Here is a 23556-nt window from a genome sequence, read left to right as displayed (position 1 = left end):
CGTGGCTGACGTGGTGAGGGATAGGCATGTCTTTATACAAGCATCCAAAGCTGTCCTGAGCCTTAGGTGTTTGTTGACAACAAAATATTTTCCTATCGTGTAATTTTTTGGTGGTAGTGTGGACTCTTCTGTTGACTGCAGGATTGCTGGGTCACACTTGTGAATTCTGTATTTTTAAGACTGACGTAGTTTATGCTGAAACCATATGGGAAGCAGCGATGGCATTTTGTGGAAAAATGGGACATAGTGCCCAGACACACTCAAGACTTAGTTTATTCTACTTTTTCTGAAGTTTTTAAGGTGTATTAAACCCTACAGTGTAAAATCTTGTGTCTTATCCTGGTCCCAGCTCACAGGGACCCCACGGCTTGCTGAAGCACCGTGTGCTTGTTCCTTTCTGGTTGGCCCCAAGGCTCATGTCTGTGGAGTCAGGGCACACGTGGTGTGCCTGAATATCCTGTGGGACACAACTGGGCTGCTTGTCCCACTGGGGAGAGGTGGCAGGTTCTTCCCAGCCAGCTCATCCAGCAGGGAAAGAACCCCTTATTACAGCAGTGAAGAGGAAGTACAGAGGTGCAAATTTAGGTTTTGTTTCTGTCTCATTACAGAATGAATAGATCTGAACTGGGGAACAATCTACCTAAAAATCAGGTGCTGTCTGTCTATTCTTGCTTTGTTTGCTTCAGTAAGCCCCTGTGATGGAGACATGGGTGTTTGTGTTTCTCCAAAAACAGCCAAATGCCATAGGTTTGTGTTGGCAGATGGATTGTAATGTTCTCTCTCGTTGCTTGGCCCTGCCTGGCAAGTGGCTGCTGTGTTTTCCCTCAGGAGAGTTCTTCAGGTGTCAGGTATTCCAGAAATCAAATTTTCCTTCTTGGCATAAAAATATAAACTGTATTGCTACAGTTGTCTCTCTCCTTTTCTCTCTCTTCTCTTCTCTCTCTCATCTCGCCTGGTTTCCTTTTTCCTAAATACTTTCTTTGCAGAAGTGGATTGTGTTGAGAGGTTCTCGGCATGCTAGTAGCTTCTGTTGGAAGTAACAGTTTGAGTACAGAGGCTCCAGACTCATTTTAGGTGTCCTCCCTTCTCTTCTTTAACTGAAGAGAGATGAAAGGATGAGGGACTTCAGACAATGAGGTGACAGATTGGCTTCTTTGCCAGACAGACAAGCAACTGCAATCAAAAGAGTGGGCAAGTTTTGCTGCTTAGTGCAATGGAGGATCTAACGGCTTGTGTTCCCTGAAACAAGGATGGATTCAAAGCACATGCTCTAAGGCATTTTGGCACCTTAATGAACTGGAAACCCAGTAGAAACAACCCCAGACATCTGAGGGATATTGATGGTCAGAGGAAGTCCTTCAGAAAGCTGATTCCTTCAGCCCTTTTGTGGTGGATTTTAATCAAATTCAAAAGGAAAAATAAAAGAAGTTTTTCATAACTTGGTGAGAGAATATTGCCAGGAGAAAATGTGAGAGAACAGAGTGTGATGAACTGTAAAACTGTATTTGTTGTCACTGAGTTGAGGTTCAGGGCATTTGGCCATTTTTTCATTGATGATCAGTCAAGTAAAGAAGGGTACTGCTGCCAGGAAATAATTTTTTATTGTCTTCCTTGTAATTCAACATTATTTAAAGAAAGAAATGTGAAAAAAAAAATAAGAGAAAGCCCAGAGAAACAGGCATCAGCTGTTTCAAATATGTTCTTGGTTTTTGCCTTAAGATGACTACTTGAAGTACCTTTTTCAAAAATACATGTCCCTCACCGGTTTGCTGATGGTATTACATGGTTGTGAGTTATTACGGGGATGGTGTGTGCATGTCTTGAATGAAATGGTAACTCCATCTTTCGGGATAAGCAGTAGACCTGCTGTGTCAACTGAGAAAATACATTCCCTGTGTAACAAGGCAGTGAAATTCTCCTTTGAAGTAAAAGCAGTGTTCTCTTTTTTTGGCTATTACTCCCAGCACTGCTTTCTTTTTTTTCTTGTTTGCTAGAATTTTCAAAGCTCCTCTATCCCTTGTAAATACAGTTGCTTTACATAAAATCAAACTGTCCAAAAACCCCAACAAAGAGTGTTAAGCTGATGGTTTGTTCTTCTAGACTCTGGAAAATGGACTGCCATTGTTTCAGCAAGGCTGGCTACTGCTTAAATAACTAGTGAGTTACTGAAACACAGTCTAGTCAGGTTACCTTGAACACAGCTTTTTCCTATGAACTCTGATCCAAGCAAAGCCAGCCACTATTCATAACTGAGCTTGTCAAGAGTAATTTCCTTTTTCTTGGGGAAAAATCCACTAACTGGTGGCAAATATGAAACTTTCCATGGTGAAGATGGATTGTTAAATGAGATTATTGTTTTCTTCAAAATTAATTTTCTGTTCTCTTTGAAAGGAAAAAAGGAAACTAAAGTGTTCATCAGTGGCTGAAGGAAAATAAATTAATTTTTTTTCAGAGTATAATCCAAAGGGATTATGTCTTTGTTGAAAAGAAAGGGGGTGAAGCACATTTTACACTTTTTTTTCTCTTCCTAACAGTTTTATTAACCTTCATGGTTTTATACTTCATCTTGTTTCTTGCTGAACTTTTTGAAGCCATATCACCTGAAATGAAGGCATTGAGAGATTCTGGGTTTCTGTGTAGGGAGGGAAATATGGTTTTGTTTTTCATATCATAGAAAAGAACTTCAGCAGATGACTGAAGATTAAAAAAGTTTTAAAAAAAATGCATATAGGAACATTATTTATGTCTCTGAATCTTGTAATTTTAGGAGGTTTTTAATACTTGGTGTTGTCAGTACGGCAATAGTCTTGTCAAACTGAAAAGTGGTATCAATATGTTCCATTTTGTGTCTCCTATTCAGAATGGCAGTGCTATGAATAATGCAAAGTTTTAGTAATTTTCCAGAGAAGCATTAGAACTGTTCAGCAAGGGTAAGATTTTAACCAGGGAAATTAGATAGGGGCAGCAGAGCAGAAACCATCTCCAGTTGTAGCAGCAGGGAAGCCACATGCAGAAGCAGTATCATTTTCCTCTCTGCTCTGCAGCTCCTTTCGCATTTCAGCCCTGAAAGATGAAGGCAGAGATCCCAAGTCAGTCAACACTAGGCAGAAGACTGATAAGGGGGTAAAATTAGCCCACAGCTCAAACTTCTAGCTGTCTTCTCACCATTGAATAGGTTTGTGTTAAAATGCCACCACAAATGTGGTAGGTCAAGGGGACACAAAAGACATTTAGACTTTGGTACTATTAGGAACTTATTTCTTAAAAGTCAGTATGGTGGGTTTTTGAGATTTACCATCTAACTTAAAAAATGCTCAAACCCAAAGAAATTTTAAAATGTGTACCATATGATGAATCATATATTTTATCTTTTTTAGTTCAGAGGTCAGCAGCAGGTTTCTTTTCCTGTTTTGCTAGACATTGTACTTGATATGACTGAATTATTTCAGGGGCATATCAGGAGCTGTTGGATACAGCTTCTCTCCTTTAACTTGAGCAAAAGGAAATTGTATCACTGGAATTCATGACAGCAGGTAGTGTAAGCTCTAACTGAGAAGTATGTTGAAATAAAACAAGCATTAGCTAGCAAGTGCTTATTTTCTTAAGTGAAAATTTTGCTACATCTGCAGATTAAAAGTTTAATAATTTTTAAAAATTATTTCTTTCCTGATGCCTGCAATATTTTTTTTTTATTTGTGGGGCATATCTTTCCTTCTCCATCTCTTCACTCTTTTGTTTTGAAGATTTATATTGCAGAAAGTAAGCATTTTTCTCCCCAGTTCTTGTCAGATGAAGTCCTATTAAAAAAAAAATCGAAATAATTCTTTTGTTTGTTTTGCCTCTGTCCTGTTGGGATATATGAAAGCAATAATATCTAATGCTCATTGATTGTGAAATTAGTTTCCTTTTGGCTCATGGATTTCTTTTCTCTTTCCTAAATTATATATTTAGTATACAGAACTCTGACATTTGTTCTAATAAGCCTCTTTTAAACTTCCATCTTGTTAAAACTATTTTTGTGCACCTCTGCTAAAAACAATGTGTTATGCTGGCTTCAAGCTGTTGAGGCATTCATAGAACTTAAATGTGTTTCTGTTAATATAGACATTTTTGAGGTTTGGGCTAAAATTTGCTGAATATAATTTCTGTGTATCCAGTCAGGCTTTAAAGGAATGGGAACATATGACCTGGGAAAGCAAATGGGAGAAAAATGTGAACTACAGAAATGTCTCATTATTAAAACAGGCTTTTCTCTATTGTAGGAAATGTGATCTTTTGAAACATTTAAATTTTTTGGTAGCTGTGCAAATGATATTGTCATATGTGGAGGTGCCAACTTTCTGCATTAGGCCCTTCAGCTTACCAAAGGACATTGCTGACATATCTGTGTTTAATACTCCTTGATAGACCTCCCTTCTGTAAATACATCATTTCTATTTTGTTGTTGTTATTCTTTTGGTGATTTGGGTTTTTCTTGTTAAATATAGTTACATCCTTGTCATCCAGAGTATCCTGTTGTGAGGATCTATGGTTTTTAATGCTGAATGTCCTTCAGCATTATAGAGTCGTTCTGTATCCCCTTGAGGTCAGATTTTTTATCTGCTCCCATTAATATTCCCTAAAAAATTTGCTATTTTGCTGTTAACCCTTCTTTGTTATTCTCAAGAATTGTCTCAGCACAGATGCTGTGCAACTTTACTCAGTGTCTCATTTCACTAAGAAAGCCGGCTATTTTATTCCTGTCTTTAGCTTCCCATCCTTAATCATGCTATCCTCTCTTTTCTTCTCTCTCTCTCTCTCTTTTTTTTTTTTTTTTTTTTTTTTTTTTTTTTTTTTTTTTTTTTGTGCTGGGAACAAAGGATGTTTGTTGCATTTTTAGTGACTGGATTAAAAAAAAGACGTGTTGCAAGATAGAGAGGCTTTTCTGCTGTCGCTGGTTCTTCCCCTTGCTGATTGTGTTCTTCCTAAGTGTTGTCTAATACTAGCTAGGTTTTGGCAATATTCTGTTTATTTTATCCATTTTTTCTAAGGTGTCTTTGACTGTCACCTCAGTTCAAGACTCTTTTTCCTAACTTATGCTCTTTCTAGAGAGCCCTTTTCTGTATGTGAACAACACATGGTGTAGTGGAAGGTGTCCCTGCCCATGGCAGGGTGGTTGGAATGAGATGCTCTTTAGCTTCCCTTCCAATCCAAACGATTCTATGATTCTGTGATGTCCTGTGGTTTTTCCCATTACATGATTTTTCATTCTGAGTAATCTGGTCATGCATATTACTGCTCAGTTGTGTGCAGGACTTGCTGTTAATACAGGTCACAGAGTCTTAGTATTACAATTAACTTGGCTGAACATTGATGCTTTTAACATTTTAAAAATTAGAGAGGTGACAATCCACACTGTTACATGATGATTTCCTGTGTATCTCCTCCAATTTGTTTTTTTTAAAAAATGTTTTAGCACAAGTGGTTTCTGGGATACAGCATTTCAAGGTAAACAAAAGATGCTGGGTTCCAGGAGCCAGAGATGTGAAATGATTCCTTAATTCCCTTCATGACTACCTTGTTCAGTGAGAATTTACTAAGGCATTGGCAGGGTCTTTTCTGGTTTTACTGAAAAAGCCCAAGTTAAAAATTGTTTTAACACTTCTGAAAAAATTGAAGAGTCCAGACGATGGTCTTAAAAATAAATTTCTGTAGGGAAATGTAAATCCTCAGGTGAACAAAAATGTGCTATGAAGCAGATGTCGTACTATTCCTTGAGTTCATTGAGATCAAGACAAGGCAGTTTTCTGACTGACATTAGGGTGGTTTTGTGTCAGATACTAGTAGAGTATGACTAGAGACAGTAGGAGCAGTAAAGCATTGCTATGAATTAGAGTGGATATGAATTTTTTGTAACAGATTGAACAAATGGGAGCCTGGTAAACTTGCTTCTCCTTTAGGAAAGGTTGGGCTAAAATACTTCTCAACAACCTGAATCTTCTGTAGCAGCCTTTCTTGCTGGGAAAGGAGCAGCCAAGGCTGCCCTGCATTGCCAGGTGTGGTGAGACCACCCCCTACCGGGAACATCCTCATCCACCAGTGGCATCTCTGTCCACTCCCAGCCCACTGACTTCAACCTCACAGTCAGCTCCAGGCTGAGGCTGATCCCTGTCAGAAGTTAACTTTGACTGTGCTCTAGAACTAATCTTCTGTGAGCACAAATTGCTGGATGTATCTGTTGATTTGTGCAAAGCATTTGACGTGTCCTGCACAACATTCTTGTCTCTAAACTGGAGAGATGTGGATTCCTTACTAACTAATGGATGGATCAGTTAGTAAGGAATCAGCTGGTTGGTCATGCTCCAAGAGTTGCAGTAGAGGCTCAGTGTCCAAGTGGAGACCAGTGGCAAGTGGTATTCCTTGGGGTCAGTAGTGGGACTGGCGCCATTTGACATCTTTGTTGGTGTCTCTGGCAGTGGGATCGAGCGTACCCTCAGCAAGTGCACTGATGACACCGAGCTGCGTGGTGTGGTTGACCCACCGGAAGGAGGGGATGTTGTTCAGAGGCACCTGGACAAGCTCAAGAAGTGGGCCCTTGTGAACTTCATAGAGTTCGACAAGGCCAAGTACAAGGGCCTGCACCTGAGTCAAGATGGAGAGCAGCCCTGAGGAGGAGGGTTTGGGGGTGCTGGTAGTTCAGAGGCTAGACATGAGCCAAATGTGCACCTACAGCCCTGAAAGACAATTGTATCCTGCGCTGCAACAAAAGCAGCCTGGCCAGCAGGTCAAGGGAAGTGAGACTCCACCTTCTATGACTTTTTCTTTTATGACTCCACCTGGAGTGCTGAGTCCAGCTCTGGAGCCCTCAACATAACAAGGACATGGATCTGTTGAAGCAAGTCCAGAGGATGTCCATGAAGATGATTAGCGGGCTGGAGCACTTCTCCTATGAAAACAGGCTGAGAGCATTGGGGCTGTTCAGCCTGGGGAAGGGAAGCAGAGACGTTAGAGCAGCCTTGCAGAACCTGAAGGGGGCCTACAAGAAAGCTGAAGAAGGACTTTTTAAAAACAGAGTGTAGTGGCAGGACAAGGGGCAATGGCTTTAAACTGAAAGATGGCAAGTTTAGAGTTTAGGAAGAAATTCCTTACTGTGATGGTTGTTGGAGCAGGTTGCCACAGAAGTTGTGGGTGCCCCATCCCCCGGAGGTGTTGGGGAGACCAGGCTGGGTAGGGCCTAGTGGAAGGTATCCCTGCCTTGCCAGGGGATTTGGAACTAGGTGATCTTAAGGTCTCATGCAGCCCAAACCATTCCATGACTTGTTGTTTTTCTCACAGGCAATTTGCTAGAGTCGAGTCCATGTGCCCTCCTTTTAGGGAAGGCTAAAAAGCCCTTGAGGTGGTGGGTATTTCCTGCTTGGCATTTGCCAAATTGAATGTATACCATCCCTAACTGGTTTTATTAAAGCTCGTAACCCAAGCAGACAAATTTTCCAGGTTATTTTTTGAAGAAGTGTTAGTAAACAGAATTAGCAGATGTACTTTCTCCCTGCTGTTAGTTGCCAGTGGGATTCATTCTTGATTACAGTATAATGATCTTCATTTTTTGTCTTTCCTGGATCTGTGCCCTCTGTAATAGGATGGTTATTTAATGCTTACACACTGCTTCCAGCTGGCAGCCACTCGCCCTTTTTTGGCAATTTCTTTCTATTTTTTTTTTTTTTTGTATTTCCCGTACTAAGATGGTTTGAGGTGAAAAATACAAAAGCAATGGAAAAGAAACACATGATAAGGTGTCTGCTTACAACTATGAAGCGATTCCATTCTTACCACTAAAATTTATCTTTGACAAATTACTAACATGATTTCAGATGACAGAAAAGAGAAAAATATGTCCACCTATGTATTTTCTTGATGTTGTACATCATTTTAAGTTAGAAAATAGTGATGTACAAATGTATTTCATGTTTGTCGCATCTAAATAGTAGCATTGTGGGCATAGTTCATCACTTTTGCTATGTCAATGCCAGCAAAAATTTGTATATGAGTGAAGTATGTCTGCACTTAATGAAAATGTAGATGGTTAGCAGAAGATGCTGTTTTGTTTGCTGCCACTTCACTTGTTAAGAGGCCAGAAAAAAAAGCTTAATACATTGTTGGCTGAAAAGTCAGGCGATTTAGCCCAGGCAAAAGAGTCCAGGCGAGTTAGCCCAGGCAAAATAAAGCAGGAATTAAACTTGGCAGCCTATTTACAAATGTGGTGGGGGGAGGCAGGAAAGCAAAAACATGCATTTTGCCAGAAGAAATTAGAAAGCCAATTCAAAGAAACCCCAGAATTATCCTCTACAAAAATGTACTGAGTTTGCACAGCAAGCTCTTGGTAGTCGTGATGGGGGACTGGAGGGCAGAGAGGCTACAGGGGTGGCTTCTGTGAGAAGCTGCCAGAAGCTTCGCCCATGTCCAGTGGAGTCAATGCCAGTCAGCTCCATGATGGGTCCACTGCTGGCCAAGGGTGAGTTCTTCAGTGATGGTGGTAGCGCTTCTAGGATAATCTATTTAAGAAGGGAAAGAAGCTACTGCACAGGAGCAATTGCAGCTGGAAAAGAGAGGAGTGACACTATACAATAGGAACAGCTCTGCAGACACCAAGGTCGATGCAGAAGGAGTGGGGAGAAGGTGTTACAGCAGAGCTGAGATTCCCCTGACCATAGTGAGACAGATTTCACCCTGCAGCCCATGGAGGTCCACAGTGAAGCAAAGATCCACCTGCAGTCCATGGAGGACCCCAGACATAAGAGGGTGGATGCCCAAGGGAGGCTGTAAAAGAAGTTAATGCAGTGATTGAAGTTATCCACTGTAGCCTGTGTTGCCTGTGCAGCTGGAGTGCTGCGGTATCATTAATGTGAGCGAGCCCCATGTTGTTCACTCTTCTGGTAGAGGACCAGGATGCACTGGAGGCGGAACGTAAAAGGGTTTCTGTTGCTTTTGGAGCTGGCCGAGCCTCACAGAAGTGCAGGGGCTATTACAGCTGGTGCAGGGGGGCATCTGGGGACAGAAACCTGCCTTGTAGGGTTAGCTGGGTCTGCTCTGCCATCTTGTGGAGCTTCTCCCCAAGATGCCCACTGGTCACTCTGCACCCTGCCACTGGTGTCCCAGTAAACTTGTCCAGCTTGCTGTCATCTCCAGAGGAAAATCATCCCACACAGTTTGGCACAGTCCACCCCGCCTGGCAGCCCACCTTGGAAGGCCTCAGTGCCACAACAGCACAGGATGGGAAACATTTGGCTTTGACTATGTAGGCAATGTTGATTTGGGAACCAACGCCCAGCACCTGCCCAACCCCAGAGCAATCTGCTGCCAGTGCTGTTGGCATAGATGCACAAACAGATAACAGGTGTATTTAAAAGAAAGAAGTCATCTTGCTGCTGTGTGCTCAAGTTATCCAAATACTTGATTGGGATCGAATAAAAACATTAAATACCACCTGGTGAAGTAAAAGTCTCTCTAACTAGGGTTAAAAATGTGTTGCATTGCATCTTATGTTTCATTAAAATGTGTAAATAATTTGTGCTCCTGAATAAGGTTTAGTAAGTTGTGTTACATTTATACTTGGAAGCCTTCTATGCCTTGACTTTTCAGTCTTTCTACGGCCTTCCAAAGTAGGAAGTTCTGCTTTTCCTTCTTTCATGTCGTATTTGTATTCACAAACCCTTTTCTGAGACATCACGTTTGCATTTTCTTTCCAAGCCCTCTAAGGCCACCCAGAGCTCCCAAGCTGGGGCCAGAGTAGGTGGGGAATTATGTTACGGATTTTTTAGCATGGCTGTGTTTAGTTCATACGATGCAACGTTGTCCTCAGGATGTAATGCTCAGTTTGACCTCTTTACAAACACCAACTATGTGAGAAAACACTTTACAAGCTGCGAGAGGATTCTCGGTGGCTCTCAGGAGAGTGGAAGAATTTTCCTTGGCTGGCAACAGTGAGAACTAGGCTGCACTACTGACTGTGGTGGTGTATGAAGAACAGCCATGTAAGCAGGAGAGATCACCGTAGACTGGGCTCAGTCACTGGTTTTCCACATCATTTTATTTAATTTCCTTTAGTGAAAACTTGAAATTTAGGTTGTTGCTGACACACCTCCACATCTTCACCCTTCAGACTGAAGGAGCATGCACTGTTCCTGGGCTATGTGCAAGGTCTCCTGGTTTCTTGGAAGTTGTGGTATCTCACAGGGGCAGGGCATAGAAAGAGGATGTGTATCTTTGTTTTGATTGTGAGAGAAAGGATATTTTTGTGGTTTTCCCATAGATGAACAACAGATAGAAATGGAATGGAAATTATTTGCAAGGCATGTATGTATTTGAGTTATGATTCCTTATTTTAAATTGTCAGGGCTACTAATAATTGTAATGCATCCACGGCAAAATGTGGTGTTTCTGTAATTTTTGGTTGAAACACCGATAATGGAAAAATAGGGCATGCCTTGAAACACAAGATTTTCCTTTCTTTTTTTTTCTTTCTTCTTTTTTCTTTGGGTGTTCCTTCTACTGGATAAAAAACAAATTACTCTTTTTGTCAGTACTCTCAGGAATTTGTATTAGGAGGAAAGGAAAGTTCTCAAATCTTGTGTCACATCTTAAGTTTGTCATAAGACATTAACTTCAGTAAATTGCTTATTGCTCTACAAAAGAACACCTTAAAATTTGCTCTTTTTGTGATGGCATTAAAATTCCCAAGGGATTTTTGTAGCCCTTCACTCTCTACAGCTACCTGAAAGGAGCTTTAATGAGTTGGAAATGAAAGGATGATTGGACATGTCCTTCAGTTACATCAGGGAAGTTCAGATGAGATATTAGAAAAACAAAACTTCACCAAAAGAGGTATTAGACATTGTAATAAGTTGCCCAGGGAAATGATGGAGTCACCATCTCTGGAAGTGTTCAAGAGGCATCTGGTGTGCCAGCTGGAGATACGATTAAGGAGTGATTATGGTGGTGCTGGGTTAACAGTTGAACTAGATGATCTTGAAGGTCTCTTCCAAACCTGATGATTCAATGATTCCATGAAATATTTTTAATCAGGTGCTGATTTCTTCTTATAGCATGTATGAGCTCACTATGGCAAATTAAATTGTTTGTCACTAATCTAAAAAAAAAAAAATAAATTAATAATGCACCTTTGATATATTTCTCATAGATCAGTAGTCTGACTCATTGACAGATTAAAGGATTAAGGCATGTTGTGATTTCTATTTTAAAGACAGTTTTACAGAAGAAGGAAGCAGAAATTACCAGTTTAACTTCTCAGACAAAATAGTTACATGAGCAGAAAAATACAGTACTATTTAATAGAAAGCCAGTTTCTGTTGTTACTTGGAGCCGCAGGGCTGATTCCCAGGCCTCCCACTGCCCCATTGAAGACACAAGCCCAGTGGGATGTGAGTGATATGAATTGTAGCCAGGAGCTGAGGAATAAAGTAAAATACTGCTTTCTTTACGGTGAAAGGTTACGATGAAAGTAGCTCTTTGTGTTTCCTTCTGTATCTTTCCAAACTGTGTTAAAATAATTTTTTTACAAGGCCCCTCCAGTGATTTAAATGAGCAAGGCTGTCTTCTGTCATCTTGCAAGTTTTTGTCTCACATAGAAACATTTCTGCCCTGAAAGATCTGTGTTCTGCTGAGAAAGCATGTTCTCACTGGGAGATGTGGCTTAATTAATGCTGCTTAGGATAGCAGTGTAACACTGCCTAGAATAACGGCGTTTCACCTTGGCTTTCCATGCTCAGAAAAAAAAAAAACCACAGGAATTCCTGAGTGCCGCTAGCACCAAAAAGCATCTTCCTGTAGGTGTGTTTAAGTTTTGTAATGACTAGCACACCTCAGGCTGACCTTTTTCACCCACTTTTTTGGTTGAAAACTGATTTCACATCTCATGGAGTGAGCGGGTGCTGCAAATGCACGAGGACACGCCAGCAGCTGGAATACAGATGACAGCAGTGGTGGTAAACAAAGCCTGGGAGGGGCAGTGCTTCTACTGTGGGGAAGGCCTGATGCTTCTGATGTCAGGAAGGTGAAGTGCATGTCCTTGTGTGGCAAAAGTTTATAGGTTTCTATGAAAGCTCACCTGGCCTTTATCTTAAACCTTGAGTTATCAACAAGGAGTGGGTTAGATTAGAGCCAGCCTGGTTGTTTCAGTAATCCTACATCAGTTTGCCCTAAAGAGGACATTAAAAATCTTTTTTTGAGTTAGTATCAGCTGTTTACTTTTAAAGCTGCAGGATTTTCCGCGTGAATTTACATTGCTTTGATTGCACAGATGTTTCTCTGGCCATGTGAATCAAATACCGTTTTCACAATTACAAGAAGGTCCTGGTTACACTTTTGTGTTGGGTATTGATACTCATCTCAGGGAATATTTTCAGACTCACCATATTCATTATTCTTGCAAAGAAATGGTAAGTTTTTGTTGGGAGCTGATGTCCATTTGCCTTTGTATGCGAGTGAGAAGAGAGATAATGTTCTTAGCTGGGTGTTGCTACAGACATGTTAAGTCTTATGTAGGTGTTCTACCCATCCTCCATCTAATCTGTCTATCAAGTGCAAGCCAGCTAGGACATAATTTAAAGTATTGTCAGGGCAGTATTTCAGATTTTTTTAAATATAAGCAATCTATTTGATTCATTGCAGGTCTTTAGGTTCTTATGAAAGCGAAAAATACATATCACTGAAAACATCGCTGGTGTGGGTGTCTATAGTAACAGCACAATGAGCCTTTAAATAAGTGCAATTTGTAATTCATGTTAAAAAACCCTACTGGGATGATAGGAGAGGCACATTGCCTGTGCAATCTGTACATCCACAGTAAGATTTCTTAGTAACCATAGCATGGAGAATGGGGGGCTGGTTAGCTTCAGCTCAGAGCCTTTAATGTCAAGATTCAGGTCTTCTGGAATGTGTTTAAGGCAAGCCTTGAATATACTGTGGGGAGCAGGGGAAAGGGACTGTTTGTATCCCAGCTGGCAATTTTTATGTTGTTTTCTTTATGGTTCCTCACCATGTGATTTATTTCCTAGCCCAGAGTCTTCTGGTGTGCTTATGAAGTTGGATTCACATAACTATGAGACAGAGTAGGAATCAGAAATGTACCTTAAAAAGCTTACAGACGCAAGAGGGACTCTAATAATGTTGGGTGAGAGGACTGAAGTTCTGGGAAGAGCTTTTCTCTGATGAGGCCTCAGATGCAGATACTGTGGCTGAAGGCCTGTACCCTGACCTCCCCTGGGAGAGCAGAAAATGCTGTCTATGTCTTCCGTGCTTCCAAGTGCATCTCTCTTTTGGACCATTCTCTATCACATTTTATTTACTTGATAAAATATAGATTTTTAGTTGTTAGTTTGATGTTGATGCGTGTAGCACCTATAGCATTGTGAGAGCACATATCTAAATAACAACAAAGATTGATTCTTCAAAGGTAAGATCCTTCCGTCCTTGCTTTTGTTGTCTTATCCATTTTTTTGCCCTGTATATCTCTGGAGTGAGTATGTCTGCTTGCAGAGTAAGGCTCAATCAGATTAGATAAGGATAATGGAATTCAATCCCACGTGTTTATTATTGTGCTGAAGTAAAGCTATAAATGGAATACAGTTTCTCAGGCTTCAGTAGCTATGCCTAGTCTTTGAAAAATGATAAATAGCTTCTAATTAGATGAATGATATTTCATTAAAATGATGAATGCTTTCTAATAACCCCTTTTCTCAGTAGGCTTTGCACCATTCAGTTCTGAAAATCTGAGGAGTTTACAGAATTGTAACCAAAAGTGATGTATGTTCTAATATTGAGTGCGATGTACAAATTACAGCTTACATTTCTTCATTCCAGTCATTGAATGCCGCAGAATTTAAAAAAAAAAAAAAAGAGGGGGGGGGGGGGGGGAGGATAGTTAATAATTGTTGTCTCAATTTTATTTATTCTGGCTACTTCAGGTTTCCTCCAGGGTGTATTTAGAAGAAAGAAGAGCCTGAAAATAATCTTCTGAATATTTTAAATGTTACTCAGTATGAAAGTTGATTAATGTGTCCCACTTTGACTCATACAGTAATCTTAGTATAATAATTGTGGGGTTTGCAGGAAGGAGGAAAAATTGCTTTGTGCATTCTAGGACAAAGTAACTTTTTGTTTCCCCTGTTGATACTAAGAAGTAGATAAATGGACCAATAGCTGACATTTAAGATATTTGTCACAGCCTCAGTACGATGCTTTGACCCTGAGATGACTGTAAAAAGTATAAGATAAAGAAAACAGTTGCTAATGGAGAAAGGAAAATACAGTAATTTTTTTTCTTTCCTCCCCCACAGGACATTAATGTATGTATCCTTGAAAACTACCCTGAATGTTCTAATCCCAAGTTATTTTACATCATACCGTATTTCTGTGGACAGCATCCAAGATGCAGGTAAATATATGCAAGGTATTTCAATTTGTTCAGCAGTAGCTATTGCCAACATTTTGTCAGAAATTGGTAATAAAGAGGTGACATTATTTGAAGTACAAGAAAAAATGAAAGTACAAGGAATGTAGCACCATATGGGGTAACTGCACGCATATATTTTGATGTAAGGAGGGCACTGCAAAAGTAGCAGTATTCTTTCTTCTTGATTTATAGCATGAATAATTAATCAAATATGAATGTATTTATGTAGGTTTTTTTTTCTGGGTTACTCCTTTTATATGCACTGTAATTTTGTAATACATATTTTTCATTTGCTCAGATGCTTGTATCAGGTTTATATGAGGAATACAAGTTTGTGTGTCCATGTAAGAAACTGTATTCATGCTTAAAACTTTGTAAAAAGCAGCCTTCTACTGCTTTAATTTATCTACCCCATTTTTAACATCTATGTATGCCATTCTAATATTGCTGTATTACTGATACCATAGTAAATTCTTAATGCAATAATATAGGAATAACTTTAAATACTTTCTTGATTTTTCAATACTTTCGTTGGTAACAAATGTTCTTCATTAGATGTGTTCAGCTTCAAGGTATTATGTTTCTGTATTATTCAGGCTTCTCCATAATGAAATAACTGCACACTTCCCGGAATTTCTTTCAAAAGCCATACTTCTTTTAATAGCAAGTGAAAATGTGTTACTTCTTCTGTTCTAATTTCTATGTCGTAAAATCCTGCCTTTATTTTTTTTTGCTTAAATGAAGTTACATGTAAGAAGCAAAACAGATTAATGACTTCATTTTCATTACAAAACAGGTTAATTGCTTCATTTTCATTACTCCTTTTTTTTTTTTTTTTACATATTTTGGCCTTACTTGCAAGTGCTTATGATTGCACATTTAATCTGCGTGCATGAGTAATCCCATTAACAACAATCACATGCCTGAATACTTTCACAAAATATCTCTGTGAGGTTCCCAAGCAGCATATTGAAGTACTGGTTTGTACCTTGTTGTAGATTTAGCTCCTGTCATGCCCTTGCACTTCCTTCAGCTACTTCTTAGTCTGATAAGGAGCTACAAACAGGAGGCTCAAAGTGTTTGTTGGGACACTTTGCTCTTCCAGAAAACGGATCAGTGCGCAGAATGTGGTAGAGCATGAAAAACCTGTTACAAGTCTGCTCTAGTAAGAGTGGAAAGTAGTACGCTTTTCCACATGACACGGGAAGAGCTTCAGACAAATGTTAAATTCACTATTGCATAGGGTCCACAATAACCAAATGAAGTCAGGGAAGAGGTGTGATTTACAGCCACTCCCAGCCAGTGTGCACAACTGATTGCCTTCAGCTTGGGACATGGCATTATATCTCATGTCAGTATGAATGGTGGCTGCTGCTCCCAGAGGGTAACTAATACGAATTATTTTAAGGGATTTAGGATTCATATGGTTGTCTAACTACATTGTGCTTTTGGGAAACAGGGAAGCATAAAGATGTTGTGAAGTCCTGCCAGCTTTTCCCACTGGAAGAAAAGATAGAAGAACCCTAAACTGTTCTTCAAAACCGGTATCAGTCACAGCAAAAAAATGCAAATCCTTTAGCAGAGATGCAGGGCAACCAAGGGTAATGACAGGGAAAGGGAAGCTCCTGGAGACTTTGACAAAAGTTAAAATGAAGGACAAGGTGGAAAATGGTAGTGTCCTGCATAGGATTCACCAAGTAACAGCAGGCAGTGGTTGGTCCCAACAATTCCCCTGATGTAGTTCACGGACACCACCACCCCTCAGCACCTTCCAGTGACCACGGGCAGTCATTCCTTCCATCAGATGGGTTGTGCTTCCAAGCTGAAATACCAAAGTTCACAAGTTTGAGCTTATAAACAACTTGGCAAAAGATACTTTCAGAATGGAGTACTTTCACACAGTGATTAGCCTCCTTTTAATGTGATCCTGTTTTTACATGCCAATCCAATTTTAGATGTTGCATGGAAAAGCTCAGTAAGCTACTTGGGTTTGGTGGGGGTCTTTTTTTGTTCTAAAGATGGCACTGAGTATTTTTTTTTAATTCACTTGTGTTCTTGGCTTGAATTTGAGAAGTGAATGCATATTTAAACTTTTCTTTTTCCCTCCTCCGTCTTTCCCCTACAATTTCATACAGGGAGCCTGGTGAATGGGCCCTTGAAAGAGCAAAGCTGAACGTTAATGAAAATTTTCTGCTTGTGGGCATTCTGGAGGAGTTGGAGGATGTGCTGCTTTTATTAGAAAGATTCTTACCTCATTATTTCAAGGATGTGCTTAGGATCTACAAAAACCCAGGTAACTTTTTCCATTAAAAAGCTATTCTTATGGAAGCTTCAGCTAAATCTTCATGGCTGCTGAAGGGTACGTGTTTCTTTCTTGTTCAGTCAATGGAGAAGTTTATCTCCCTTTTAAGGAGCAGATTTGATGATCAGGGAAGGTCCCATATTCTGCTTTTATCTTTAATGTTACTCTGTGGTTTTCTTTCCTTGCAAGAAAGTATTTAAAGAACTTATTGCTCAGTGATCTTTTCATATGCCAGAAAGCTTCCCGTTTTCCATTGGAGTGGCTTCTTCTTCTTTTAATTGTGTCATACTCGGTTCTCACATAATACTGTCAGTTATTGTCAAAATGGTATGAGCAACATGTACTTTAATAAACCTTCAAGAAATAGTTTGGGGAGTTGGACACTTTGGAGATTCTCCAGGACCCCGTTATTTATTTTCCTTCAGCCTTGACTATGAGTTGAAATGAAATGAACCTTCCTTTGAGCTGAGTTTAGGTAAAATACAAATAAGAATGTACATTTACAGCACTTCCAATACAAAGCATGCTAAGGAAAAAGACTTAGGAGTCTGTGGTAGAGAAATGAAAATGGAGAGCACTCAGTCTACTCCTTAGTTTGCACCCCATGGTCAGTCTGAAAGGGTTCTCTGCGTCAATCCGTTCCTCCAACACTTACTTATTGCTGACTTCTTTAAAAGGCAGTATTGTGTCCTATGCCTAAAAATAAATACAATGCTTCTGGAGGGCTGTGCGTGTCATTCCAGCAGAACTGATTTCTTGCTTACATCTGACAGGCCCATCAGTACTGTGTGCACCAAGCAGGGGTAAAATTTCCCTTTTCCCCCTGTGACTCAATTGCAATTGTGTCAGTGTGAAATGCCTACAGCCATTAATATGTGTGTTTTGTACCAAGCTGTATATTCAAAGCACATGGAACAAAGATTGAATTCAGTTTGTAATGGATGCAGCTGATGACTGGCTTTTGGCTGAGAACAGTTGTTACAGTAGTCAGTCACTTTGGAGAAATTATGGGTTTCTGTCCATAATCATAATGGGATTTATGCGTGACTGCCCACCAAGCCCTTCTTCTAGGATGCGTCTTTGGAAATTCTGTGTTTAGCTGTGATACAGGTACTAGGGAATTCCTTCTCTGAGCATGCTTGCAGTGGGTCATTGTCTGCTTGCAATCAGGCAGTTAAGGCAGCTCTTTGGAAGGGTGAGAGTGTAACTTTGTGGTACCACATCCAGCCGTAGAGAGATTTTGCTTAATAACAGACATAAGGAGAGTATTGTACTGGCATGAGAGCAGCCCTGTTTGGGATGAGGTATTTCCCTTATCTTTATAAATTAAAAAATAAAAATACCTGTGTTTGTAGTATGTGGAAGTCATTCTAAAGGTTTGCTCAATTTGGTGTCAAAGGTTTCCTCATACGGATGTTAGACAAAAGAAAGGCAGGGGGATCAATAGAAAGATGGGCTCTCTGTGCCATGAGAGTTTTCTTTGAGTTTATTTGACTTCTTCAGCTGTTCTGTGCACCATATATTTTCACTTCATTTACAGTGAGGGAAGCTAATAAGCAGCACGCAGGGTTTTGATTTTCATCAGGATGCCCCAGAAATTGTCAGGTGGGAAATAAGCAATCTGCCAGAATCATTAAGTGCTGGTTAATCTTTCTTCTCTCTCTGTATTTTCCAGTATCTGGAGGAAATTTGATCACCTGTTACAGGACAGCGATTTCCTTTGGGATTTCTTGTGAAAGATGGGTCTCGTGTCATGTCTAAAGATTGACCACTTTCTGTCAGTATTCCCTAGGTGGATTAAACCTTTTTCTTTCCCATTCACTTATTGACTGGGTATATAAGTAAGAGAACAGTTTCCTTGTGTTAACTCTCTCCTCCTCTTTTCATACATTTATATGTTTGAGGGTTGTTTTTTTTTTTCTATCATCGTTATCATCTGGTTATTTCTGAGTTGATGCTGATGCTTGCAAAAAAAAAATTAACAGAATCAGCCAGAAAAATAAAAAATATTCAGGCAGTGTGTAAGAAATCCTACGTTGTTCTCCTCAGGACATCTTAAGCCTGATCTGCAACACCCTCTGCTGTTGCATCATGAAGCCTTTGGGAGAAGATGTGTTGTTCTGCCAGCTGTGTGGTGGTCCCACAAAGCAGCAGATGACGTGGGCCAAAACTGACCTTTTGTTGCAACTAACACTTGCAGATTAAATCTATACAGTTTACAGTTTTGTCTGCTGACCTGCCACTCCACTTGAAATTCTCTTATGGCAGCCTTTCCTCTTTCCACATAAGGAAGGAAAGTTTCTCTAGAACTTGTCTTTTGTCAGCTGAATATAAAAAGATGAGGAAAACACAGTGAAGGACGTGTACAGAAAGATGATTCACTTCCATGTCTACAAATATCTGCACCAGAGCCCGCTGCAACAAGCAGTTCTGGATTAGAGGCAATTCAGAAACTGGATTTGTAGAGCTGCCTTGAAGCAAAAAGTAGATGAAGAAAGACAATTTCAATCCAGCATTGCTTCAATGGATTACATAGATTAGAAATCACAGTAGGAAACAGGCAATTGCTGCCCCACCATCATCAGATGAGTGCTAAACCATATTAAAAGCACCTTCCTGCTAGAGTAAGAAGAATGCCTGATGTTAACAAACCCATAAAATCACATGTGCATTTAAGATACGTCTGCAGGAATTGTGGGTTAAACCCCTTCTGCCTGAAGTTGGCACTCTCCTTGCTCATTACAGGTGCTTGGAGTTGTCACCAGAACACCGTAGCTCCCATCTAAGCAAACTTCTTAGTATTGGAAACCTTCATTATGAGTTGATAATACAGAAATCAGGAAATCTAGAAACTTTTTCTCATCTCTGTTCCTTTGAACTGTGCAGGCCATATTCAAAGTTCTTTGGGTTTTTTGTGTTGTAGTAAAATTTCTCATCTGAAGCACTATAGTAATATTTATCAAGAAACTTTTGTTCACTGTTCTCTTAGGAGAAAACAAAGCCTGTAGTTGTTTGACCTTCAAAAATATTTTTCTACTGTTGTTCTGAAGCAGGTCATTAAATCTGTGGCTCTGTGATCAGATAAGATAGTGTGACATTTTCATCAGAGAGCTATTGTCTGTATTCCTGATGACACAGGTAGCTTCTTAAAGCTGTATGAATTGAGTGCTTTTCTTGTTGATGCTAATGATTTGTCTGATAGAAGCTGGCAGAAGGAAACTGTGAAGAAAGGTAAAATGTTAAAAAAACTTGGCAGTTCAGCATGACAGAAAATTTTAATGTCAGAGGATAGTGGGAGAAATAACTTCCTTCATTGCATTAACAAATATCATTCAGCTATTCCATATGCCAGCTATTTTGACTCGTGTGTTTTATAACCATGTGTAACAAAATGTGTAAGCTCTTTGTGGTGCTAAAGTTTTCATTGGAACCAATCTGGTTTTATCTTGTACAATACTTTGAAGCTACGAGCTTCCTGTTTTTCTGTGTCTCCACTCTCTCCTTGAAATTAAGCATTAAGATAATGTTAATGCCAAGTCAAGAATTGCAAAAGGACTCTCTTCTTTGATTCCTATCTTGTCCGAAGTTACAAATTTGTTTTGTCTTGACAGCCAAACTGGCTTTCACAAGAGGTTAAAAGGATAGGAATGGGGGCAGCAGACAGATTGTGAAATTGATAGATGGATTAATAGATGGGTAGAATAAATTTTAAAGAAATATATTTGTGTTTAATAGCTTTCTTTGCTAACACAGTAAAATTTGTTCAAAATTTTGTCTTTTTTTCACCAGCATTGAAGCAGATAGTATCCAATTGCAGAGCTTTAGATTATATTTATTGCAAAATTTAAAAGTGTTCTTTAAATCTTTGAAAGGCCTGAAATAGTTGTAACAAATCTTGATATGTAAAATCTCTCCTCACTCTCAGGAGCTAAAGGAAAGAAAGAATTGGTCAGTCCTGTTCACTTTTGCTGGCTACAGCTCACCTCTGAAACCTGGCTGGTAGCCAGAACACAGAAAATATTTACAGTTTCTTTTGAAATGGGCACATGTGGGTTTCATATCTTTGATGGTTTTAAAAGGCAAAAAATATGTACTGTGCTCAGCAAAACAGAGTTTTTCTTCTGTCTTGTCAACTTCTGTGGGATAGGGTAGAAGTTAACAGCATCCAGTGTAAAACAATAGGCAATAAAATGGGTTTTTTTATCACCTCAGAAATGAGCCGTATCCTCACACCTCTCTGCAGGAGTTCATAAATTTTCTTTGGCACCAGAAGCCCTATAAAAGCACTTCTTCCCAATACCAGGAAAAAACCCCTTTGTTTCCTGAAAGGTGCATTTAGCCTGGAGAATGTATAGGTCTTATTCTACAGCAAGGAGACTGACTTTAGGCGTTTCAAACAGTGAATTTTATTGAGTGCAATGAAATAATTCACACTGTCAGCTGAAAGAAAATATATTGTTTAGGTAAACTATGTAAAAAAAAAATTTAAACACAAGGGAAATTTGATTCTCATAAGAATTGCATTTACAGGGAATGTTTTAATCTGTAGTAGTAACATTATCCCAGGCAATACAAACCCTCTCATTTTCTAAATCCACTATGTTCGCATGATACAGTCTTGACATTTTCTGTTCATAGGTTTCCCCTTCTCTTTAAACCCAGTAAGGAGAGAGATGCTGCCACATGTCTTTATTGCAGAGCTGAGGTTCTGAGAAGCAGAGCATTTTTGATGGAGTTAGGAAAAGGGTGAAATCAAACTCAGCACTGTGCTGAAGATCAGTCCTGTGTCAGGCCAGTGCTGAAGGTGGGACTTGCCTTCACATGGTTCAGGTGCTATACATTTGGACAAGTTAAGGAACCAAGGGTTTTTTCCTTCTGAGAAATTGTAGTGAGTCTGTTTACAGGCACCACTTCCAAGAGCAAAAACTTTGAATAAGAAATTATCAGAGGACTCCGGTAGAGGGAGGCAGTGCTTTTTGTGTAGTGTCTTTAAATAGCCATCATCTTATCTTATATTCTGCCTTTGTTCAGCACAAAATGAAAGGAAAGAAGAAGTTAGGACAAATTATATGAGACTTCTTAGTCTGCTGGCTTCTTGTGAGCTGTACTTCTGGAGGGGGTTGTGACTGGGAAATGGAAAGGGAATAATACATTGGCTCATCTCCTGTGCTGAAGTGCCCAACTTTTCTCTCTCCTACAAGCACCTGCATTCTTGATGAGAGAATAAAATCAGCGTGCATTAGTTTTAATTTAAATACTGAGGAGGTTTTGTGGTGGGGGTTTTTTGTGGGTTTTTTGCATCACTTCTAAAATTTCAAACACATTCAAACGTTTAAAAGCTTTGGAGACTCCAAATATGCTGTCTTTTCTTTTGCCTTGCACTCTAGAAGAGCTTTGTGTTTTTCCTAAGTAATACTTCGAACAGGAATCACTGACTAGGAAAATTTTCTATGGAAGAGGAAAATTCTGAATTTCACGTGGAGGTAAAACATGAGGTTGGACTTGGGAAGTAACACTTGGGTGTAGCACGTTCCCATCTCTGATGAGAGGCGAGCTGTGCGTGTGAGCAGAGCAGCTTTGTCCAGCAGGTGGAGCGATCTTCCCGTGTGTGCAGCGCTCCCAGGGCCAACATCACACGTGGATTTACATTCTGCTTGGGTGGCGTTTTCTTATCGCCCAACATCCTGTTCTGAAAATAGAAAGGGTGAACAGACCATTCTTTTCTTCTCCCTTTGAAGTCTCAACTTTCAATATTGCATAAAGGAACGCTATAAAACAATGTGAATGCTAAAACGCTCAGTTTAAGATCTAGGAAAAGTGTTTAATTGTACTTTTGTTTCTTGTAAAACAAATTCCCTGTTCTCTATGTGCAAGAGGGGCTGGAGAAGAGGAAGAGACAGTGCATATCCCTGAGGACATTCCTTTTTTTATTAGGTCAATAGCATCTAGGACATTCTGCACAGCTATTCTGTTCTTTGGTTTGTTTTATAAAACCGAAGGTACTATCAAAGATTGTGGATACATTTTCTAGGTCTTCAGCCATGAAAATACAGGGTTTGGAGAGCAGGGACAAAACCAGACTGCCCGATCCAGGATGCCTTGAAGTTAGTTGGATACACCAGTGAGTGATAAGGATAGTCAGTGAAAGCATCCTTTTTTGCTAATCTCATTAAAGAAAATACGTTGTTTTGTCTTCCAGAGGTTTGAAATCTTATTGTGAATAAGCTATGCAGTTTTAAGAATAGGAGCTCTTGGAAGGATTTGAGCACTTCTGGGCTTTCTTATGACTATGTTTTTCAAAGGAACCACTAGGTCTTCGGAAGATTTGCCTCAGAAGCAAAGCTTCTCTGTGGGGAGTTCTGAAGCAAAGCTTGACAGTCTATAACAGCTGTGGTTCTTGTGGTTCTGCTGAGGAAGGTGAAGCCACTCCAGATATGCGTGTGGCATGAAAACCATAACTGTGGCACCAAAGATTTACCCAAGATAGTATCAGTCTCATTGCTAAAATGTGATCAGGAGAAAAGCTGTGGCAAGCAAGTTTGGTATGGCTTTCCAACCCACATGGAGCTTGTGTACATCCAGCCTCAAATCCTACCTATTTGCTCTTCCTTGCTAGTGTGTACTTGTTAGATTGAGTTAGGTCATACGTGCATAGTTACAAGCAGAGCAGTTTCCTATAAATATATCTTGTGGCCCCAAATGAATGGCATTTTGGGACAAAAAGTGAGGCAGCTGACAGTCTGACGTGTCATTGGTGCTCGGTCTGGTGAATCTGCTCCCTGAGCCTACGGTGCAGGGAAGCAGGATT

The 23556-nt window shown here is 39.8% G+C and overlaps 1 protein-coding gene across 1 annotated transcript in view; it reads left to right on the top strand.

Annotated features, from left to right (window-relative positions):
• The window catches only part of UST (uronyl 2-sulfotransferase), a 151222-nt gene that overhangs the window by 103758 nt on the left and 23908 nt on the right, over positions 1-23556 (top strand). The window contains exons 6-7 of the mRNA XM_066178877.1: positions 14331-14428; positions 16582-16739. Of these exons, the coding sequence (XP_066034974.1) occupies positions 14331-14428; positions 16582-16739 (256 nt within the window). The remainder of the gene's footprint in view (positions 1-14330; positions 14429-16581; positions 16740-23556) is intronic.

This window comes from Chamaea fasciata, unplaced genomic scaffold (genome assembly GCF_029207755.1).
Source record: "Chamaea fasciata isolate MVZ Bird 193981 ecotype frontalis unplaced genomic scaffold, bChaFas1.0.hap1 SCAF_3, whole genome shotgun sequence".
NCBI lineage: Eukaryota > Metazoa > Chordata > Aves > Passeriformes > Sylviidae > Chamaea > Chamaea fasciata.
Note: the sequence above shows the minus strand (reverse complement) of the source record. Positions and strands in the feature narration are given on the sequence as shown.